This window comes from Natrix helvetica, assembly GCF_964273705.1.
Source record: "Natrix helvetica genome assembly, chromosome: 6".
NCBI classification, from domain to species: domain Eukaryota; kingdom Metazoa; phylum Chordata; class Lepidosauria; order Squamata; family Natricidae; genus Natrix; species Natrix helvetica.
Window position 1 is genome coordinate 32,079,454 of NC_138553.1, and position 19,623 is coordinate 32,099,076.

Consider the following 19,623-nt stretch of genomic DNA (forward strand, 5'->3'; position numbering starts at 1 on the left):
GGAGCTCATTGGCTTATGTACAGCTCCCTGAAGTAATTGTAATAACTGCCTTGCATGAAGAACGAATGAAATGGGATTTTTGTATGTGAAATTAATGATTGCAGTGCAAATGTGAGTATGTTGATGGTAAAGTTGGTATGAATGTAGTTTGATTCCCTTTCATATAAAGAAGCAGTCAGTTACAAGGTTGTTTAATGGTATGTGTGTGTATGCATGTGTGTTATCATTTCCAAACCTGAAGGGAGGGTGAGATCCTCTAATAAAAGAAAATGAAGCTTGGTGGCTTGTGAAAAAAAAAAAAAAGCTTCCTGAAATACCTATGATTGTTTGGCATGAGCAAGCACGAAGGTCTGATTGCAATATGAATGTGAGTATGTGTCCCTCATGCCCCAGGGAGTGATAAGTGAATGGATGCAGAGATCCACGTGATTGCCTGTGTGAATTCCCCCCCCCCCTCTTCCTTCTGGGTCATTCTTTGGAGGGAAGTAGGAAAAGCGGGGAGAATGAATGTCTGCTCATTTTACCATGAGTGTGTGTATGAAATGCCCCAGTGATACCTGTGAATGCCTCTGGGCATCCCCCCCCCCTCCTTCTTTCCCTCCTTCCTTTTGGGTCATTAAAGGCTGAAATTTTTTCTCCTCACTTTAACCACTTTTCCCCCCCCTCTCTTCTGAGAAATTTGGAGTAAATGGGTGATCTGCTCCCGCTTACCTTTCACTATTGTGATCTTTTATCTGCATATAACAATTATGCAGTTACATTTCTTTGCTCTGAATACAATTTTGATTTTTTTTTCTTGAAATTTTTGAGGTTTAAAATGCTTAATTAAACCTATAAAAAGGAATGATTTTGAGATATTTTGCTTACATTTGTAAATGTTTTAACATACTTAATGAGAATTTGCTTCCATCTGAATGGAATTTGATATTTTGGAGTGTTGACTCAAAGTACCTTTTTTTTTTAAATTGCATTTTTTTTTAAAAGCTGTTCTTCTTACCTCCCTCTTTTACACCTGAGTGCATTTTTAAACGCTTATGAGTCAAGGTGCTCTACCCTATGAGATTTTGTTTGTTTGTTTGTTTGCAACACAAGTTGTTGTCCATCTTGGAAATTTACTCATCTTACTGCAAAAGTGTTTCAATCATACAGGCAGTGGGAATGTCATGTTCCATGAAATTTACATCGTCTACCTCCTGAAATAATGTTTGGATTTCCACACTTGGACAGAATGGATGATATTCCACAACATGAGACTAAAGATATGTCTGTAAAGAACTGTATTCTTGGCCTCTCTTTTTTTTTTAACCTCAGAAACACAGGACTGCTAGCTCAAACCATAACTCTCCAATTTGCTGCTGGTGATTGCCTCCTGATAAAACCTGACATGAGGAGAAAAAAAAAAAACTTAGCCAAGCCTGGGACAGACTGCCAAGACTGACTGACCACTCTTACCAGCCTTACCACCAAACCAAGCATGCCACCCTAGCAGACATGAAAGAACCCTAAAGGAGATGAAGAAGTAAAGACCAAAAGACTCTCTTCTATCCCCAGAAGACAGCTGTAAAGACTATGGGGGAGGGTGGAAACTGATTGTAAAGTTTTGTTTCTTTGCCTCCTTCACAGAAATTGTAATTGTAATTCTTCTTTCCTGTCTCATTTATATTGTAATCAGTTTAATGTATTCATGTAAGAATTGTATTTGAGAATGGCTAGCACAGCAAGTTCTGAACACCTTAGATTCCTGGCTGGTGGGAGGGAAATTTTGTCCAAAATATCTGTATTTTCTGTATTTTGAAGCAGACACACACACACACACACACACACACACACACACAAAGAGAGAGAGAGGGAGAGGGGGGGGCTCCATTCAGAAACTATCTCCTCCACAAAGCTTTTCTTAGGTTGATTTTTTTCCCCTGGGGAAAAAAAAAGCCTAAGCAGTGATATCTCCCTTTTAATCCCATAGGGGAGGGTCAGTTCCCCTCAGGCAATTCCCCCACTTGAAGAGTAGCAGAAAGGATCTTCAAAACTCAAACCCTGTGACTCAAAAATAAATGATGCTGCCCAATTGCCCAGTAAAGCAGGACATGTTGCACTGGTGGTCTCTGATAGGAGTCCCTGGGCTCATTGTGTGTAACTTAAAAAAAAATACTAAATAGCTTGTATTGCACACTAGCTAAACTCAATTTGGCCTCACTAAAATAGGAGCCAGGGCAAGTTAAAGAAATCCCTTGGAAATGGGCAGCCTGTACTTCTTTAAAAGGAAGAATCCTTCAATGGCTGTGAAGTTTTTTTGGGACTTCTGCTTGCTTGTAGTCTGGAAGCTCACAGAAAGTGATATCAAACACCTGAAAATAATTGGCATGGTAAATTGGATATTGTAAATTTCTTTCCAGAAATTGTGCCCTGGTTGCTAAGACCTTCATGGTTGAAAGCTCTCTGGGAGCCACTGAAGGGATCCTTCTGCTGTCTCTTTCAATGCTTTTCCATCAGAAAAATTAAGTTTCCCTGATCTGACCAATTTTATCTTTTGTCAAAAACATGTGCGTTCCACTCACATTTTTTTGAAAAAAAAAAAGGAGGGATTGTAGGAAGTTATCACCTAGCCCTCTCCCAGAAAAATGAAATATCCTAGGAAATATTGATAAGGCAGAATATTATATTTTCCTGGATGTGAAAAAGGGAGAAACACATTTTAAACACTAAATTCCTACAGCTTCCTGCCCATCCCCACTTTATCAATGGGCCATTAAGAAGGCCAAGCTAGTCCACTTTACATAATAAAGAGTTCTCCTCTTCAGCTGTGATGGGATTAAGGCAGGATAATAAGCCTTTACTCAACTGACCACATGGCATCTGAACTCAAACCTGGATTCAAAACAGCCTAGAGGGTTGCCCTTGCACGGGCCCATGGGAGTCTGACAACCAATCAGAATACACTTCTTACACAGGAACAGGAAACAGATAGGTGGGGCAGAACAGATTATAAAAATCCCTGCAAGCCCTTCTTCTTGTCTTCTCTTCCCTTCTCTTCTCTTCTCCACCAACATTGAAGCATGTGATCACCTTTTCTGTTCAGGACTCAGGCCATGTGGTCCTGTCCACCATTAAACCATCTTTCCAAGCAGCCTCCATGTCTCCAGTGTCTTTTTTCCCCACTTGGAGCCGAACCCAGAAGGACATTTCTCCCAACAAGTTAATCCTATTTGTTGGCATAGCTCATAGATTAAGGGTGTTTAGTTGAATAGCTTAGCTATTATGTTTGGGACAAAATTCTTCAATTATATTGTACTATTCTTTTGTGATAATTACCGGCATTGAATAAATGACCCAGATATGCCAACTAGTATTTAAAGCAAAGCTTTCCACCACCCACCACCCCAAATAGGTCTAAATCTAGGGGGGAAATATATTTTTGGATATTTACTTTTAATTGAAACTTTTAATGTTGAAAAGTACACACTAAAAATCCCAAGATCTACAAGAATCAATGTTGTATTAATATATTAAACGGTATTCAAGTAGGGTGGTGGTGGTAATATGTGTAAATGTATTCGGGTTTTTTGATGCACCTTTTCCTTTTTTAGCGTCTTGATTGGTGTGTGGGGGTTTTGTTCTTTTTTTAGATTTTTTGGAGTTTGTATTTTAACCTTTTTGAATAAATAAAAATAGACCCAGTAAAAACATTTTCTCCAATTGCATTAAGAATTGAATCTTTTATTCTTCCTTTGAAGCCCAAATCAAAAACAATACAGTAGTATTGTACAGTACAGTAGTTAACTGAAAAGTGTAATGGTAGATATACATATTGTTAAACACTGAAATACCTATAGATTGCTGAATACTGGACAACAGGTTAATTAAAATGAATTGAAACATAACTATATAGATATGACAGTGTCCTTTATTCTTAAAATTATATTTTAAAATTGAAGACATTTAATGTGACTGGCCATTAAAAGGCATAAAATGTTAATAAAATAAGAGCCCCCTTTTGAAGAAGGGCAGTTTACTAATTCAAAAAAATAAGTAAAATAATTTGTTTTTCTGTTCTCAGCAGCTGTATTTGATGAATAGTGAAGTTAAATTGATTTTAAAAGGTCATTTGTTCAATGATAAGAATATTTCCTTTTCTAGACATAGAAAAGAATTGTAATTAAAATTGCAATCCATAATTACTCTCCTAAATTAATATTTCCTTTTCTAGACATAGAAAAGTAATGTAATTAAAATTGCAATCCATAATTAGTATCCTAAATTAATGGAGATCAGATAGTATTCCTTATCTTTAAAAAGACATATCCAAGGCCCTTTTTCAAATCCAACTGTCACAATACTTGACTAAAATTAATTGTTTATGTGAAAAAGCCATTGATTCTTATTCCAAGGAATTTAGGAATACAGATCAATCATTTGGAATTCATATTTTTTCAAGTAGATAACTCATCACTATGTAATAGTCTACCATATTCATATTTATATTAGAATTAGTTAAGGATAATTAGGAAGACAGACAGTAATAGTAAATTCATAAGCAATTGTATATTAATACATCAATTAATTCATTTTTATTGGAAGCAAATTACTGTAAAATTCCAATAGTATTAGTCCTGAAATTTCCAGGTATTTTACTATAGTCATTTCTAAATAGTATGAAACAATAGGAATGTACTAATAAAAAATTAAATCCAGATATGTTAATAGTTATTGGTATTTACCAGAACACAGAACTGCTTCTTCTGTTACAATTGACTATATTTCCATAGAATAACTAATGTCTAAATTGCAAGATCCTCTGCAATTAATAACATATTCCTATACAATATAGTATTTTGCATCTCAAAGTGACTTAATGTGCTTCTTGGCACCTTTCATTTGACAGGCAGGAAAAAACTCATTTCCTTTGAGTTTAAATGTCAGCTGATGAGAAGTATGATGGAGGATGAATGAGTGCTAATTATAGCTAATTATAGACTGACTAATCTTTCCTGGTATTAAAACTACTATGATAGAAGGGTGTTTGTTATTGTTTTCTTTCACATTTTTCTTCTAATTGTTCAGTAGATGCCATTTGATGTGATTACTAAATTTTCTAGACTGTTTTTACAATCTATATTAGACTTAGATTTTGGGCTGGAATTTTTTAGAAAACAAGTGATTCTCACTAGGACAAGAAATTATTCTAATCAGTACATTAGGTTTTATGTTCCTCTAGTTCAGGTGATTCAGTGCTTCATTCCCTTGTTAGAAAGATTTAATTGATTAGATAATTGTTGTTTTGAAATCATTTGTAGGGCAAGATTTCAGAAACAAATGAGACAAACCATCTGAATTTAAGCTAACCATATAACCATTATATGCTGTATTCAGAAAGACACATGATTAAGTGATTCAGATAATTAGTTATAGGTCTTTTCATGTCTGCTCTCATGATCGAGCCCAAGCTTAATAGTTACAATTCCATCCTGGTCTGGATAAATACTGCAATTTTCAGGCAGTTGTACAGCCTTTTTATACAGAACCACCGTATGTACAAGCATATATTGAGAAAGGAAGCCAATGTATAAAAATACGTCCTGCATATCCCCACTGCAATGAATGAGAATTGTAGAAAAAGAAAACTGCTGTTTTGTGAATGCCCATTAGTTACAGTAGACACCTGACAAGATTGTTTTCCCCAGATCACTTCTTTATCTTTCCACATATTTTAACATGTTCCATGGACTTGGTACTTCCCTTCAATTATGACTAAAGCCCTACAAAGAAACATGGTAGTTCTCAATGTGTGTTTTATAATACCTATTGCGCTAAATTCTAGCGGTCTAAAACTTGCCACATAATTTTTAGGTAGTTATTAATTCATGATGAGATGACAACAGTTTCTATATTACCTCTACTTTTTTAAAAAAAAATATTTTGTCATTTGCCTGATTTAAAGGCCAATGAAATTAAGTGATGAATGAAAGTTCCAAATTTTTCATCTGATAACTGGTGTGTGTTTAGAATTTTTATGCATTTCTACTTATTGCATGATCACAAAATACACGCAAGAGAAATTTTAAAAAGTTTTTATAATAGATCATCTCCCACAAAATTATTATATTCTATAATGATCATAAAAAGGAATAAAGGTAAACAAATATACACTGAGGGCAGGGGAAGGACAGGGAGGTAATAGATACAAATGGGCTTAAGATATGGTTCATGTGTATGGGGTAGAAATGAATTTGGCTTACTTTGTGGTATATTCCTGCTTTCTATATTTACATCCTAAAGATTACTGATGATTATTCACTCATTTGGACTGAAGTAATGCAGTCCATTAGGGAATATTGTGATAATGTTAAAATTTACATTCTGTAAAGGAACTCCACCCTTGAGAGATCCTTGCACAGTACATGTTCCTCCATTTAAATCTCTATGAATAAAATGGTCTCTAATTATAATGTTAAACATCTTCCTAGAATAAGTGTTAAAAATACCAAATTGGTTGCAATTTGCATATTTTAAGAACCAAAAGATTATTAAAAATAATGTATGATCCCCAATTCTCTCTTTACTATTTCCTAAACAAGTACATTAAAATATTTGTTTTGAGGGAGGCTGAAATACAGTGTACTGATTCACTGCCACATTACAGCCTAATCATGTAGTTGTTAAATAAATCACATGGTTATGTCCTATTCCAAAACACCATTTGAGTAACAAGTCTGCAGTATGAGTTTATATGCTTAAATAATTAAATACAATGGAAGTGAATAAAAACAATTGGAAATTATGTCTTTCTAAAAACCTTAAGAATGCCTGAGAACAGGATTAGGAGGATGTGAGGGTATTTCCTTTCCTAAACCTGATTTGTGGATATGTATTTTATTACCTTTGTGTTTAAAGTCACTATAATTACCATATGCTTTTTTTCTAAATGGACTACAACATATATAAAATTTGGCTGTGATTTGATAGCTGATAATAACTCATGACATTTTGTAATTTTGATTTTGTAACTAGGACGACTATTGCACAATAAAAATATGCACACCCAACTTTTAAAATCCCGCTTCTCATGATTAGCACCTGGAATTTCAGATACTATATTTGTACAATACCCTTTGCTGAACAATAAACAAGTAAATAATCTGAGTATGGCTCAAAGGGCAGATAAACTTTCATAGAAAAAAATGTTGTATGGTATAATCATATTGTACTGATGCAAGAAACACAAGTTAGGGTAATACCAAATGTTGTTCTTTATTGATTTATTCAGCTTGTATGCTGTCTCAGTCACTGAGCAATTCTAAATTACTGTTTATAGCCCTTTATTGTTATGGATGTTAAACTACCACTACCAATTTATGCCTGAATTTAACTCCCTGATAACTAACAAACTAACAACAATCACACACACACACCAACCTAAGATCAAGAAATGTAGATATGAGTTTTCTCATTAGACTATTATAAAACTTTATTGTGATATAATCCACAACACTGAAATAACAACTAATCAAATTCTTCAGAAAACCTTGGGTTTGACCTAATATACCATGAAAGAATTGTCAGAAAAAAGGTCTGTGTCTATCAAGATCCATGGTCTGAATTCCAATTTACTTATTTAGTGATTCAAATTATAATATTTAACTCAATATTTGTTTTCATTGAAAAATGTCAATAATTTTTAGTAAGCAATATTTTCCATCAAAGTATTCGATTTAATTTAATTGCTTTCCTATAAAAATGAAGTCCAAAATTTTTCAGGAGCACTTTCACAATGGAGATGGGATCATCTTTTTTTGAAGCCATATTTCTTTCGCTCATAAAAGAGATCTGTTTTTGAACTCCCCAAATTGACAATCTTGGGACAGCCATCTCTCTGGAACGGTACGAAAGACAAACAGTTAGAACAAGCTATGCCTAATAGATTCCAAAAGGAATAATCATAGTATCTGTATATCACAATTCCAATAAAATATGTGTCTGTGTGTATGGATGTGTGCAAGAATGAGATATGTTATGTCCTGTATTAACCCACATACTGCCTATAGATAATTATGATGTCCTATTCCTAATATCAAATTAAGAGATAGTACTTTACATTCCAGACTGCAATCTTACAAAGCATTTACTTAAAAGAAACTTGCCACTAAATTTGATGAGACTAGCATAGAAATACAAAAGGGTAGGATTTATTTCAATGTAATTTCTTCATAAAATCCTACAATCAACTGTAATTGCCCAAAAGGTGCATTATTTGAATAGCACTTTCCTGAAACTCAGGAACGTAGAATTTGAAACAAATAAACAAATAAAAACAATGAAGCAGGCATAGACAACAAAAAGGAGCAAAATCCAGTAAAGGTATAAGCAAATGGATATAATATATTCAAAGTACAGAGTTTTTTTAAAAAGAAAGACACAGTATATGGCAGATATACTAACTTTCTAAAAATAATCCCACTCGTGATGCTTGTGGAATAATATTGTACCTTAATGAAATACTTTGTTTTTTTGGTTAATCTGAATGACTTTTGAAAGGCAATCTGCTAAAATGGGAAAGATTTTTGTACATATTTGTTTTCTTATCTTTTCAACTGTTTTGTTTCTTCCTATCATTACAAGTGCAGGGTCTGCTTTTTTCATTGAACCAAGTATTGATCCATTGGTTGTGACAGGAATTGACCAACCAGTTTGGTACCTGAGCCAGCCATCATGGGCTGAGATTGACAGCAATAGCATTTGGATTTATATACTGACTTCACAGTGCTTTACAGCCCTCTCTTAAGTGGTTTAGTCAGCATTTTGCCCCCAACAATCTGGGTCCTCATTTTACCCATCTCGGAAGGATGGAAGGCTGAGTCAACCTTGAGCCTGGCGAGATTTGAATTTCCAGATTGCAGGCAGCCACCAATCAACAGAAGTAACCTGCAGTACTACACTCTAACAACTGCGCCATTGTGGCTCATAGCAGTCAGGCTCTCAGCGGTCAACTAGATTTCATAGAATTCAAGAGTCTACTACTGCTCAAAAGTCTCCATGGTGCCTTAAACGCTGGACCAAACTGGCTCTCCAATTATCTTCCAAACTACTGTATATTTATTCAATTCCTACCCTAATGTTCAACTAATCATAATCATTTAGCCATTGTCTATCCACTGCAGGATGAAGTCTTCTTTCACAATTTTTCAACCAATATGGTCCTAAGCTTTATTTTGCCAATTGGGCCCACAATACTTGCTGATGTCATCATCCATTTTGTTTTAGGTCTATCAAGTGGGATCCATTCTATGACTGTCTTGGTCCACCTGCCATTAGTTCTTGCTATGTGACCAGCCCATTTCCATTTCAATTCTTTTACTCTTAATGATATTGTGTACTATAGTACTAGAAGTTTCTTTAAACAATTAGTTCTAACCTCCTATAATCTAAACAATAAGATATAGAAGTATGCCCAAAAATTAATTTGAGAAAATTTGAATAAGAATTCTCACTTTTAGGTAGTTTAATATAAGAGGGCACATATTAGTTAAAAATAAAAGTACAGATATTAAATTCAAATGCCCAAAGTTTACATAGTTTTTTGAGCAACAATAATTTAAGAATATTGTGTGTGTGTGTATTGTATTCTTAAATTGTTTTTACACACACGCATACACAAACATTCAGAAAGTATTCAGACCCTCTTCCCTTTTGTTATGCTACAGTTGTTGAAATTTATTTTTTTCTCATTAATCTACACTCAGTACCTCATAATAACAAAGTGAAAACAAAAGTTTAGAAATGTCTGTAAATTTATTAAAAAGAAAAAACCGAAATAGCACATTGGCATAAGTATTCAGAGCTTTTGCAACAAACACTTAAAATTTAGCTCTGTTGCCCCATATTTCTCTTAATCGTTGCTGAGATGTTTCTATATTTTGATTGGAGTCAACCTGTGGTAAATTAAATTCTTTGGACGTGATTTGGGAAGGCACACACCTCTCTATAGAAGCTGTCACAGCTGGCAATGCATACTGTAGCAAAGCAAAAGCCATGAGATCAAAGGGACTGCCTGCAGAGCTCAGAGATAGGATTATTGCAAGGCACAGATCTGGGGAAGGCTACAATGAAATTTCTGCTGCGCTGAAGGTTCTAACAATACAATGGCCTCCATAATTCTCAAATGGAAGATTTTTGGCACAATCAGGACTGTTCCAAGAGCTGGTTGCCCAAACTGAGCAATTGGTGGAGGAAGGGCCTTAGTAAGAGAAGTAACTAAGAACTGACTGAGCGCGAGAGATCCTGTGTGAGATGGTATAACAATGACTATAGCCCTCTAACAATCTGAGCTTTATGGCAAGAGTGGCTAGATGAAGCCTCTCCTCAGTGCAAAACACATGAAAGCCTGCTTGGAGTTTGCAAAAAAGCACCTGAAGAACTCTCAGACTGAGAGGAACAGGTATCTCTGGTCTGATGAAATCAACATTGAACTGTCTGCCTCTAAATGTTATATCTGAAGGAAACCAGGTACTGCTCATCACCTTCCGAATATCATCCCAACAGTGAAGCTTGGTGGTGGCAGCATCATGCTGTGGGGGAGTTTCAGCAGCAGGGAAATTGGTCAGGATTGAGGAAAAGCTGAATGGAGCAAAGTACAGGGATATATTTAATGAAAATCTGTTCCACAGCGCTAAGGACCTAAGACTGGGTCAAAGGTTCACTTTCCAACATGACAATACATAGCCAAGACCACACAGGAGTGGCTTAGGGACAACTCTGTGAATGTCCTAGAGTAGCCCAACCAGAGCCCTGACTTGAACCTTATTGAACATCTCTGGAGGGACCTGAAAATGACTGTTCACAGACTCAGCTTGAGAGGATTTGCAAGGAAGAGTAGCAGGAAATCCTCCAATCCAGGTGTCCAATCCAAGTTTGTCGCACCATACCCAAAAAGACTTGAGGCTGTAATTGCTGCCAAAGATGCTTCAACAAAGTACTGAGTGAAGGTCTGAATACTTATGCCAATGTAATATTTCAGTTTTTTCTTTTTAACAAATTTGCAGAAATTTCTAAAATTCTGTTTTCACTTTGTCATTATAGGGCACTAAGTGTAGATTAATGAGGAAAAAAATAAATTTCAGCAATTGTAGAATCAGGCTGAAGCATAACAAAATTGACAAAAGTGAAGGGGGCCTGAATACTTTCTGAATGCACTGTATGTATGTACATATGTTTAAAAGGATAACAATAAAAAAAAATCTTAAAAACTTACATCTTTTTCCTGAATAGTACATTCCTTGCAGTAATAAGCATCAGAGACTCCAGGACCCCCACATATCACACAGCGTCCTTGATAAGAGCCATAGTTGCACTCATCACAAATGCGCACCAGTGTACAAGGCCGTACGTAAGAGTCACAGATAACACATTTGCCATCACCTGAAAACAAAATTGTACACATTTCACTTGAGATAAGAGATATACAGAAGATGACATTCAAACAAAGCAAAGCTGTAGTCCAATTGATTACATATGAAATGTATTTGAAAGGTAGTCACTGGACTTTTTTCTTTCACCTTACATGTTTGCAGTGGGTTTTTAACATCCAAATATAAATATATCACCTTACATTATTTGCAAGCTGCATTTAGAAGTTGCAAAAGGCAACTGGCATATAAGTGACTTTCTCCATATCTTTAATCAAACTACCATTTTGTAGTGTATGGGGAAAGAATCCTCTTTAACCAACTCTAACCTTTTTCTTTCTTCTAGAAAGCACTATCAAGTTTAGGCACAAACAAATATAATGACTCAATCCAAAATAATATTTTGTCAATACAAGCTTACAATTTTTCTTAGGATGGAAAACTCAAGAGTTTATAAACTATTTATTCACTATACAAAAATGCTGAAAAGACAAGTAGCATTTAGACAATGCTAACAAAGCAATTTAGAAACACATCACTGAAGTCAGTGTAGGGGGCGGAATCGCACAGAATGAACAGAAGTCAATGAAATATTGGCAGTGAAGGTATTGAAGTGATAGATAACATGTCTTAGAATCAACAATTGAGTGTAAGGAACAAGCAGCAAAAAACATACTGCCACTAGCACTTGGTAGAGCAGATATGAAGTCCTTGGAAAAGAGATACATGTGCTGTAATGTCTCTATAACTATAAAGATCACTACTGGGCAAGGAATCTAAATAAACTCCCAGTGACCCATTATGGAAGTGAATGTTGAATGTTGAAGAAGTGGGATAGGAGGGACATTGACATTTTTGAACTTTGGTTTTGAAGAAGTTTCCAGAGAATACTATGGTAAGCCAAAAACAAACAAACACATGGATCATCAAACAAATCAATCCAGAGTTCTCACTCAAAGCACAAAATGACCTGGCTCAAATTATTCTACTCTGGCAACATTATGCAAAGACCTAGCTTCCTAGAGAAGGGCCTGATGTTGAGAAAGGTTGGGGGAAAGAAGAGCGTGACCAACAGCAAGGGGAAAAAACTCCGTTACAGTGGCGATGATTGAAGTTGGAAGAGTTGAAATATCAGGTTGGAGACAGATTGTTATGGGAAAATCTATGTGGTGATTAGGAGTTGAAAATGAACAATAATACACATCAATGAATGCAGTAAAATATAAATAAGACAATGTCAAGCCCTGGACCATATAGATTTAGAAATACCTACCAATGAAGAGATTCACATTTATTATTATCTGTGCCCTAACTCATGTAAGTTTATTCCTACTGAAAGAACAAGTGACTTCTTTTTGCAGTTCAGTTCGATTTTTATTGGATGGGAAAAACTATAATTCCTCTGCTCAAAATCTTGCCACCAGCATTCAATTTCTAGTTTCCAGAAGGAATAAAATTATTGGTTGACATTAGTGTGGCATGAAGCAATTGATCATGAGGAAGTTTAACAACTACATTTCTCTATCCATATTTTCCTAGTCTATAGTAACTTGCACTATTGCTTCTGCCTCATAATGGCAAGTTTTCAGCACTCTGTATAAAGCATGCAAACCTTTTTGAAGTCATTTGGTACCTAGAATTTCACTATCAATATTTGCCAGCTATAACTAAAAAAATAAAGATGGCTGAAATAGATATATTACTTTTGAGAATAGTTTAACACGCCTAAAAACAAACCTATCAGACCTGGAAGGCCTGCCAATATGAAATCTCTAGTAAAATGGAACTTTGAGGAAACTCAAGCCTCTGAGTTTTCTTTCGTTGGGGGTGTCACTTGGAACCCTGACACCACCACAGAAACAGCAGAACTATCCATCAGTATGTCAGGATGATACCTTTGGCTACCATTCTAATAATGTGAAATGATAATGCATCCTCCTATATCCACTGAAATATTACTTATCCCTTACCTTAGAGTCAAGGAAAACTGCATGTCATGCCACTAGCAGCATTATTTAAAAAAAATCTTCACAAAAAAAACTATCTGGAACTAATTATGTTGCTATTTCTTTATCTGTAAGGAAGCTGGCACAGAAATTAGGTGCCTTTCTTGGTCCAATTTTCCTTTGCTGAGGTATCTTTCCATAGTTGTCTTTCAGGTAAATATGTTGCTTATATTCCGGCTTGCCTGAAAGGACCAGCGATATATTTGATGTATACAGTATTAAAACTGACACCTGTGAGCTGATTCAGCAAAATATTTCTAAGCTATCATTTGGTGCTAAAACATTTCATATAAGTTGTAGACCTTTTTGTTACTTCTCACATTTGTAGACACAGATTTGCTATGCTTTATCTTCTGATCATAGTATGGTTATGTATCAGCCCGTCTTTGAAAAATAATTCAGAAACAGCAGCTGATTTAAAATACAGTAGAAAGTTATCAACTGGAAATGGCAAACACATTCATTTAATGTTATTACCTTGTCACCTACATTGCTTTCTATACCATTTTCAGTCTCAATTCAAAGAGCTACTAAATCTCTTAGTATTTAGTGACAGGTTATCACACTCCCCCTTCATATTTCAATATTTCTAATATTTTATTATCAAATTATAAAATGTTTTGGCTACTCTCATATTTTAATTAACTATCTAGCTTATTGGAAACACAATACCAAATCAACCAAGTTTCCTGATTTAGGTCAAAGGAGTTGCTAGTCAGGTATGTCGCAAGTCTATTCAATGTGCAATTATACAGCTACGTATATGAATTTTAGTTCCAAAGAGTATCTACATATAGAATTTACTTGCACATGAAAATAGAGCTATAGGCAACCGGACCTTTTGCAGATGCCACATGATCACAGAATAATTTTTAGAATTTGCAGATAGGTTTTAACTGCACCTCTGCATGCATCAAAACAGCTTTTGGAAATGGAATTCAAACCTTTAATTATTTTATCTTAAATTATTCCAAGAAATTCATTATATTCACAAAATAAAGATGTTATTTTAGCCAATTATTGAAAGATTCCGGCATGAATTCACAACAAATATATATGACGCTATACTTACATTTTTCACATAGTCTCCCAATAGCTGCAATAGCAAAAAATAAAGTCATATTGATATTTAGAGTTCAAAACTAAACACCAATTTAAATATTATGCATTCCCTTTATTATGCTAATATTCATGCATATGTGAAGTGAGATAATCATTGTTTTTAAAGACAGTAATGAAGGTTTATGTTCCACTAAGTCAGAGACTTAGTGACATACAGGTAATCCTCAAATTATGACCACAATTGAGCCCAAAATTTCTGTTGTTAAGAAAGACAGTTAATGATATTTCATTTAATGATCTTATGATCTTTCTCGTCAGTTAAGCGAATCACTGCAGTTGGTAAGTAACTTGGTTGTTGAGTGAATCTGGCTTCCTATTGACTTTGCTTGTCAGAACGACACAAAAGGTGATCACCTGACACTGTAACCACCATAAATACATTCCAGTTGCTAGGTTTGTGGTCTGAGAGAAAAACATCTGCCACTATCTGGGATTTGGGAGGCATGTCTTCACCACTAGGCCACCACACTGCTCATATGTCTATATTACTGTCAATGTATGTAATTAGGTTTTATAGAATGGCAATCTATAGAATGCTATGAAGTGCTTAATATTTCACAAATTTCCTAAGCATTCAACGCAATGCCAAAAGGCAAACCGGCAAAGTATAAAATATTCCCGCTAAAATGCCATTCTAGCTTTCATTGGTGCAACAAATAGTTCACACATTATATAGATTTCCTAGGGATTCTTTATAATGCCAGCTTTTCACGGATCGTCAGTAGCATATAGACACATATGCTTTATTGCTCAGCTTCCTAACAAAAAGGAGAGGCCAGAATTTCATAACTGTAGATTAAAGGATCTTGTTGCCAGTAAATTAAAAAAAATTTTTTTTTGCTATATCCATGTAAAATAGTAAGTATATATATGTATATGAAAAAAAATGGTTACATATATCATGCTATATAAGCATTTATTGAATAAGTCATAATTAACTGGATGCACAAAACAGGCAAAGACTCTACTACTTTCTTGTAACCTTTCTTGTGGTTAATTTTAATTTTGTTGGATTGAATTGTCAGAAATCAGAATCACCTGATACACACTTTTTGGGTAACCTTAAAAAAAGAATGGGCATCTGGCCTAGGATATTAAGATATAAAAATGATATACAAATAAAAGGGCATAATCTTCAGAACACTCTACTTAATCCATTGTCCAACCCAGTCATTGCTTATCAACCTTCCTGTCCATTCTGAAAAAGGAAAGCAGACAAGGAAGTTTTCCAAGTGCCAGCAGTAAAAAAGAAAAATATTTTTCTGGCTCAACTCATTTTCCTCTTCCTCTTGGTTCATTTCAGTACCTGCCATCCACTTTCAGCATACATTCCTCAGAAATCCTAGATAAGGAGAATTCTAACACAACACAATGGAACAATTTCAGAACGCTCTAATTTCAGTCACTCCCTTTATCATTACCCTGCCTTCTTGCCCAGCCGTACTTACTCTCAAATTCTTCAGTTTACCCATTTTGGGCACTTTACTTTTACACGATGGAGACATTGATCCTGAAAATGGGTGATGTATTTTATTTTTAGCCTCACCTTTATTACTTTATAAGTATCTCAAGGCAGCGAACCTACGTACTGGTAATACTCCCGCCTGTTTTCCCCACAACCACCACCCTGTGAGGTTGTTCTGAATTGAGGGGATGACTGGCCTAAAGAACCCATTTTAATATTAAAATATATATATTTTTATTAATCACATTTGTACAGCCACCCAGCTTACAAAAAGCTTTTAGCTACAGCACATGCCATTAAACATGGCAGAATTGCCCAGCATGCCGGTTGGGAGCGAGTAACTGAAATTAACTTGAATCGCTACCGTGCAGAGTTTAGAATTACTTTTCTCCGTCCCGCCCGCCATCTTTTAAACAAAACTCTCCTTCAGGTACGGGCTGCAGAACAATAGTGGCTCTCTCTGTAACGGACTACTCACCTACTCCCGCCTGTTTGCGGCAGAAGATTAAATCTGGATGATGTTTAGCCATCCCCTCAGGTTCCCGTGCCGCGCCGTTGTTAACGACGTTTTACCCGTGACCTCTACTGTTTAGGTCCCAAAGGACGATAGAAGTCCTGCGAATTAAACAGAGGGCTTCCTCTCTTAGCGAAAGAAAAGTGCGTCCTCTTGCTTCAAGCTTTAAAATACTGTAGAACTAACTATTTAGATAAAGAAGGAGAATATGAAGTTTTGACGTATTATTAAATAGTATCTCTGTCTCTTCTAGGACCCGAAAAAGCCCGCCCCTTATATCTACCGTCACCGATGGTATAGTTTACCCTTTAGTGTAGATGGATTCATATAAAAGACTCGAAAGAGGCAGTCTAAACTAAAGAAAGAGCCTTTTTTTAAATAAATAAAAGTAGAATTATAACATGCAGATGATATTAAGTGCAGGTAATCGTGCCTCTAAACAAGCATTTTTAAAAGCGTTTAAATATTTGAAAGGAATAAAGAACAAAGTGTCGACATGTAATTCGTAGTTTTAGGAACCAGCATGCAGTTAAAGGCTAGACTTGCATTGAAAGGAGTAAGTGAATTTTTATTTAATCCTAAAAAAGCTTGGCTGGTGAGGGGGAATTGGATTCTATAGTAGCCCCACGTCTAACCCTTAATTCGTGTGTATCCTTCAAAAGCTTTCTGATCATTTTACAGAGGCATGCACAAAAACTTATTTGTGCGTATCAAATTGTACTACATACTTTTATGACTTTAACATCATAACACAAACTGTTGACAAATTCTGCACAATAACGTTAAAATCTGAGTGTTCACTTCCAGCTAGAATAATCAGGCTGATCATATGCGACATGCTCTACTATTACATTGTTGTTTCTAATCTCCAGTTTCTTAATTTTATAACAAATATTGTTTCATCTTATAATTTTACTGACCACTCTGAATTTTAATAAAGGTTAACCTTAGTTAACCTATAACTTTTCCGTTTTTAGTTTTCTAGCAATTTTATAGCTTTTACTTTACCAACTTTTAATTCTATAGTGTCTGTTCTCTCATGCACCAAGCACTCCCTCTTTTCACGTTAATTGCAGTCAATGTAGTTTTACTTAATGCATTTAACAGATTGCATTGCAAATTGCAGGACTGTCATAATTAAATCAGGTTGCCTTTAAGAATACAATCCACTTACTAGGGAAAAAGCTCCACTGAAGTCAGGACAAGACATAAATTAAAACTGTACCTTGCCGTAAGATTAACTGCCTTTGCTTTTCTAGTGGCATAAATACGTAGTTTTAGAATCTAGATTTTCATTTATCTCTCCCACATTACATAAGGTATTTAATTTCTTTTTAGTATCTGATAAACTACTTTGCTGTGTCTTTGGAGCAGATTTGCATTTTGATGATCCGCTGCAAATTTTGCTCCGGCAAAATTCACGTTCAAAGACGTTCAAAGACTATCTAGTCCTTTCATGATAAAGCCCATACGTCACCCGCAATCGGAGCCTAGTAGATTGAATTTAAAATAACGCTTGAATGTTTTTATTTTATATAGGCAGCGTTTGAAACAGAAACAAAAACAAAATTTTCAATGTAAAGCGGTAGTAGCCCTGTCCAACCAGGGAGATGAGTTTCTCTAAGTTTTTCAGGTCTCTTTATACAATAATTGACAACTGCGGAATTTTAAAAAAACTGTTTCCTGTTGATCTTTCAACCCACCGGAACTACATGCATTATAACTTCCAGGGCCAAGGAGACTGTGTCTCTTGAGTTCTTGGGAAGGAAAACGTGATGATGGCCTTTTAAAAAGCCCCGCCTATCAGCACGTTTTTATAAAACGTCGGTGCGTGACGCTATTGCCAGGCGACTTCATCTTTGTCAGTGAACAAAATGGCCCCCTATTATGTCCTAGTCAGTCGGTTACAGGTGAGCAAAGTGGCGATGGGGCGGGTGGCTAATAGATCCGAGGTAAAAAGCGAGTGCCTCCCATCTAGCTGATGGCGACGACGGCAGCCGAAGTGGGTTCGTCTGTTCTGTTCGTGGGTTCTTAGCATTCTCCTTCCTCTGTAGGTCAGCATGTTCCTCCTGCTTGCAGCCCTCTGGAGCGCATGGAGTAATATTTGCTCGGTAGCAAAGCGGCAAATCGACTTCTCTCCTCGGCATGTGCATTAATAGCTTTTGCTCTCTTTTTTGTACTGCTAGTCTGCGTGGTAGTTCTCTGCCCTTGCAGCCAAGGTGAGGGCAAGGTGACTGGCATTCTGCCCTGCTTTTCGAGGCAACATAGGTCATTGTGAGAGTGATAAGTATTCCTAACGTCATTATGCTGAATATTGCTGTGATGTCATGTATTATAGTCCTGAAATAATTAGGCCATCTAGATTCAATTCCTACCCTATTCAAATGATTCTGTTCTGAACTCCTAATGAATTGCAGTGCTTGCAATAAAAGTGCAGGTTTTAGTGTTAGCATATTGCTTTGTTTTGTCTTTTGTGCAGGAAAATCCCCATTTTAAGGCATTTTAGAGCAGGGGGTGATTAATATATGTCTTGATATGAATAAAGTCACAGCCTTTTCAAACATACTTAGGAACTCTACAAGCATAATTTTTCTACTAAGGAGATGCAATAAGAGAAATCTTTAGCAGGTATTTCTCAAGCAGTTCTCAAGCAACAATTCATATAATCATTGGATCCCAATTTGCTTATGTAAACTTGATACTTATCATTCAGTTCTTTTATGTCTTTATGGTTATCTTGCTTTTATTTTTAACTCAAGGCAATGAACATATCTAATGCTTTTCCCTCTTTTTCCCCCTCCACAACAGCCCTATGAAATGGGTTGGGCTGACAAAGAGTGACAGGCCCAGTGTCACCCAGTTGGCTTTCATGCCTAAGGCTGGAATAAAACTCATGGTTTCCTATTTTCTAGCTTGATACCTTAACCACTGGACCAAACCAACAATATAATATATAGAGTATATATAGAATTTGGAACACATTTGTACAAAATTCTTACAATTTTTTTCAAATCTCACACTAAGGCATGCTGTTTAGTCAACTTGGAAAACCATGGCTTCAGAGTATTTATTATGTAAATATATAATCCTGTACTTTTATATTGGAATAAGTACCTC

The 19,623-nt window shown here is 35.6% G+C and overlaps 2 protein-coding genes across 5 annotated transcripts in view; one reads left to right on the top strand and one right to left on the bottom strand.

The window, feature by feature from the left end:
- Positions 1 to 7,223: 7,223 nt before the first annotated feature.
- PHF5A (PHD finger protein 5A) lies at positions 7,224 to 17,534 on the bottom strand. 2 transcript variants are annotated; one of them, XM_081957681.1, is made up of 5 exons: positions 17,519 to 17,534; positions 16,471 to 16,607; positions 14,478 to 14,501; positions 11,246 to 11,412; positions 7,224 to 7,870 (listed from the first exon to the last, which is right to left on the bottom strand). In XM_081957681.1, the coding sequence occupies exons 2-5, from the start codon at positions 16,520 to 16,522 to the stop codon at positions 7,781 to 7,783; spliced, it is 333 nt and encodes a 110-aa protein (XP_081813807.1). In that variant the 5' UTR covers positions 16,523 to 16,607; positions 17,519 to 17,534; the 3' UTR covers positions 7,224 to 7,780. The 2 variants fall into 2 exon arrangements, with proteins under 2 accessions (XP_081813807.1, XP_081813806.1); XM_081957680.1 differs by lacking the exon at positions 17,519 to 17,534 and having other exon boundaries at positions 16,471 to 16,690.
- ACO2 (aconitase 2) overlaps positions 16,800 to 19,623 on the top strand; it is a 29,718-nt gene continuing 26,894 nt past the window's right edge. The window contains exon 1 of one of the 3 annotated variants that reach the window (XM_081957675.1): positions 16,800 to 16,929. Coding sequence is in view for 2 of the 3 variants with exons in the window: in XM_081957673.1 (XP_081813799.1) it covers positions 18,381 to 18,416 (36 nt within the window). In the remaining variant the exon portion in view is untranslated. Of the gene's footprint in view, positions 16,930 to 17,014; positions 17,063 to 18,256; positions 18,417 to 19,623 lie in introns of those variants that run through there. The other 2 variants (XM_081957674.1, XM_081957673.1) reach the window with 2 other exon arrangements.

Coding starts and splice junctions, on each gene's coding strand:
- PHF5A (XM_081957681.1), bottom strand. CDS start 16,522: ATGGCTAAACATCATCCAGATTTAATCTTCTGCCGCAAACAGGCGGGA. Junction 11,413..14,477: donor TGGGAGACTATGTGAAAAAT/GTAAGTATAGCG, acceptor TTTTGTTTTCAG/GTGATGGCAAATGTGTTATC. Junction 7,871..11,245: donor GTACTATTCAGGAAAAAGAT/GTAAGTTTTTAA, acceptor GTACCGTTCCAG/AGAGATGGCTGTCCCAAGAT.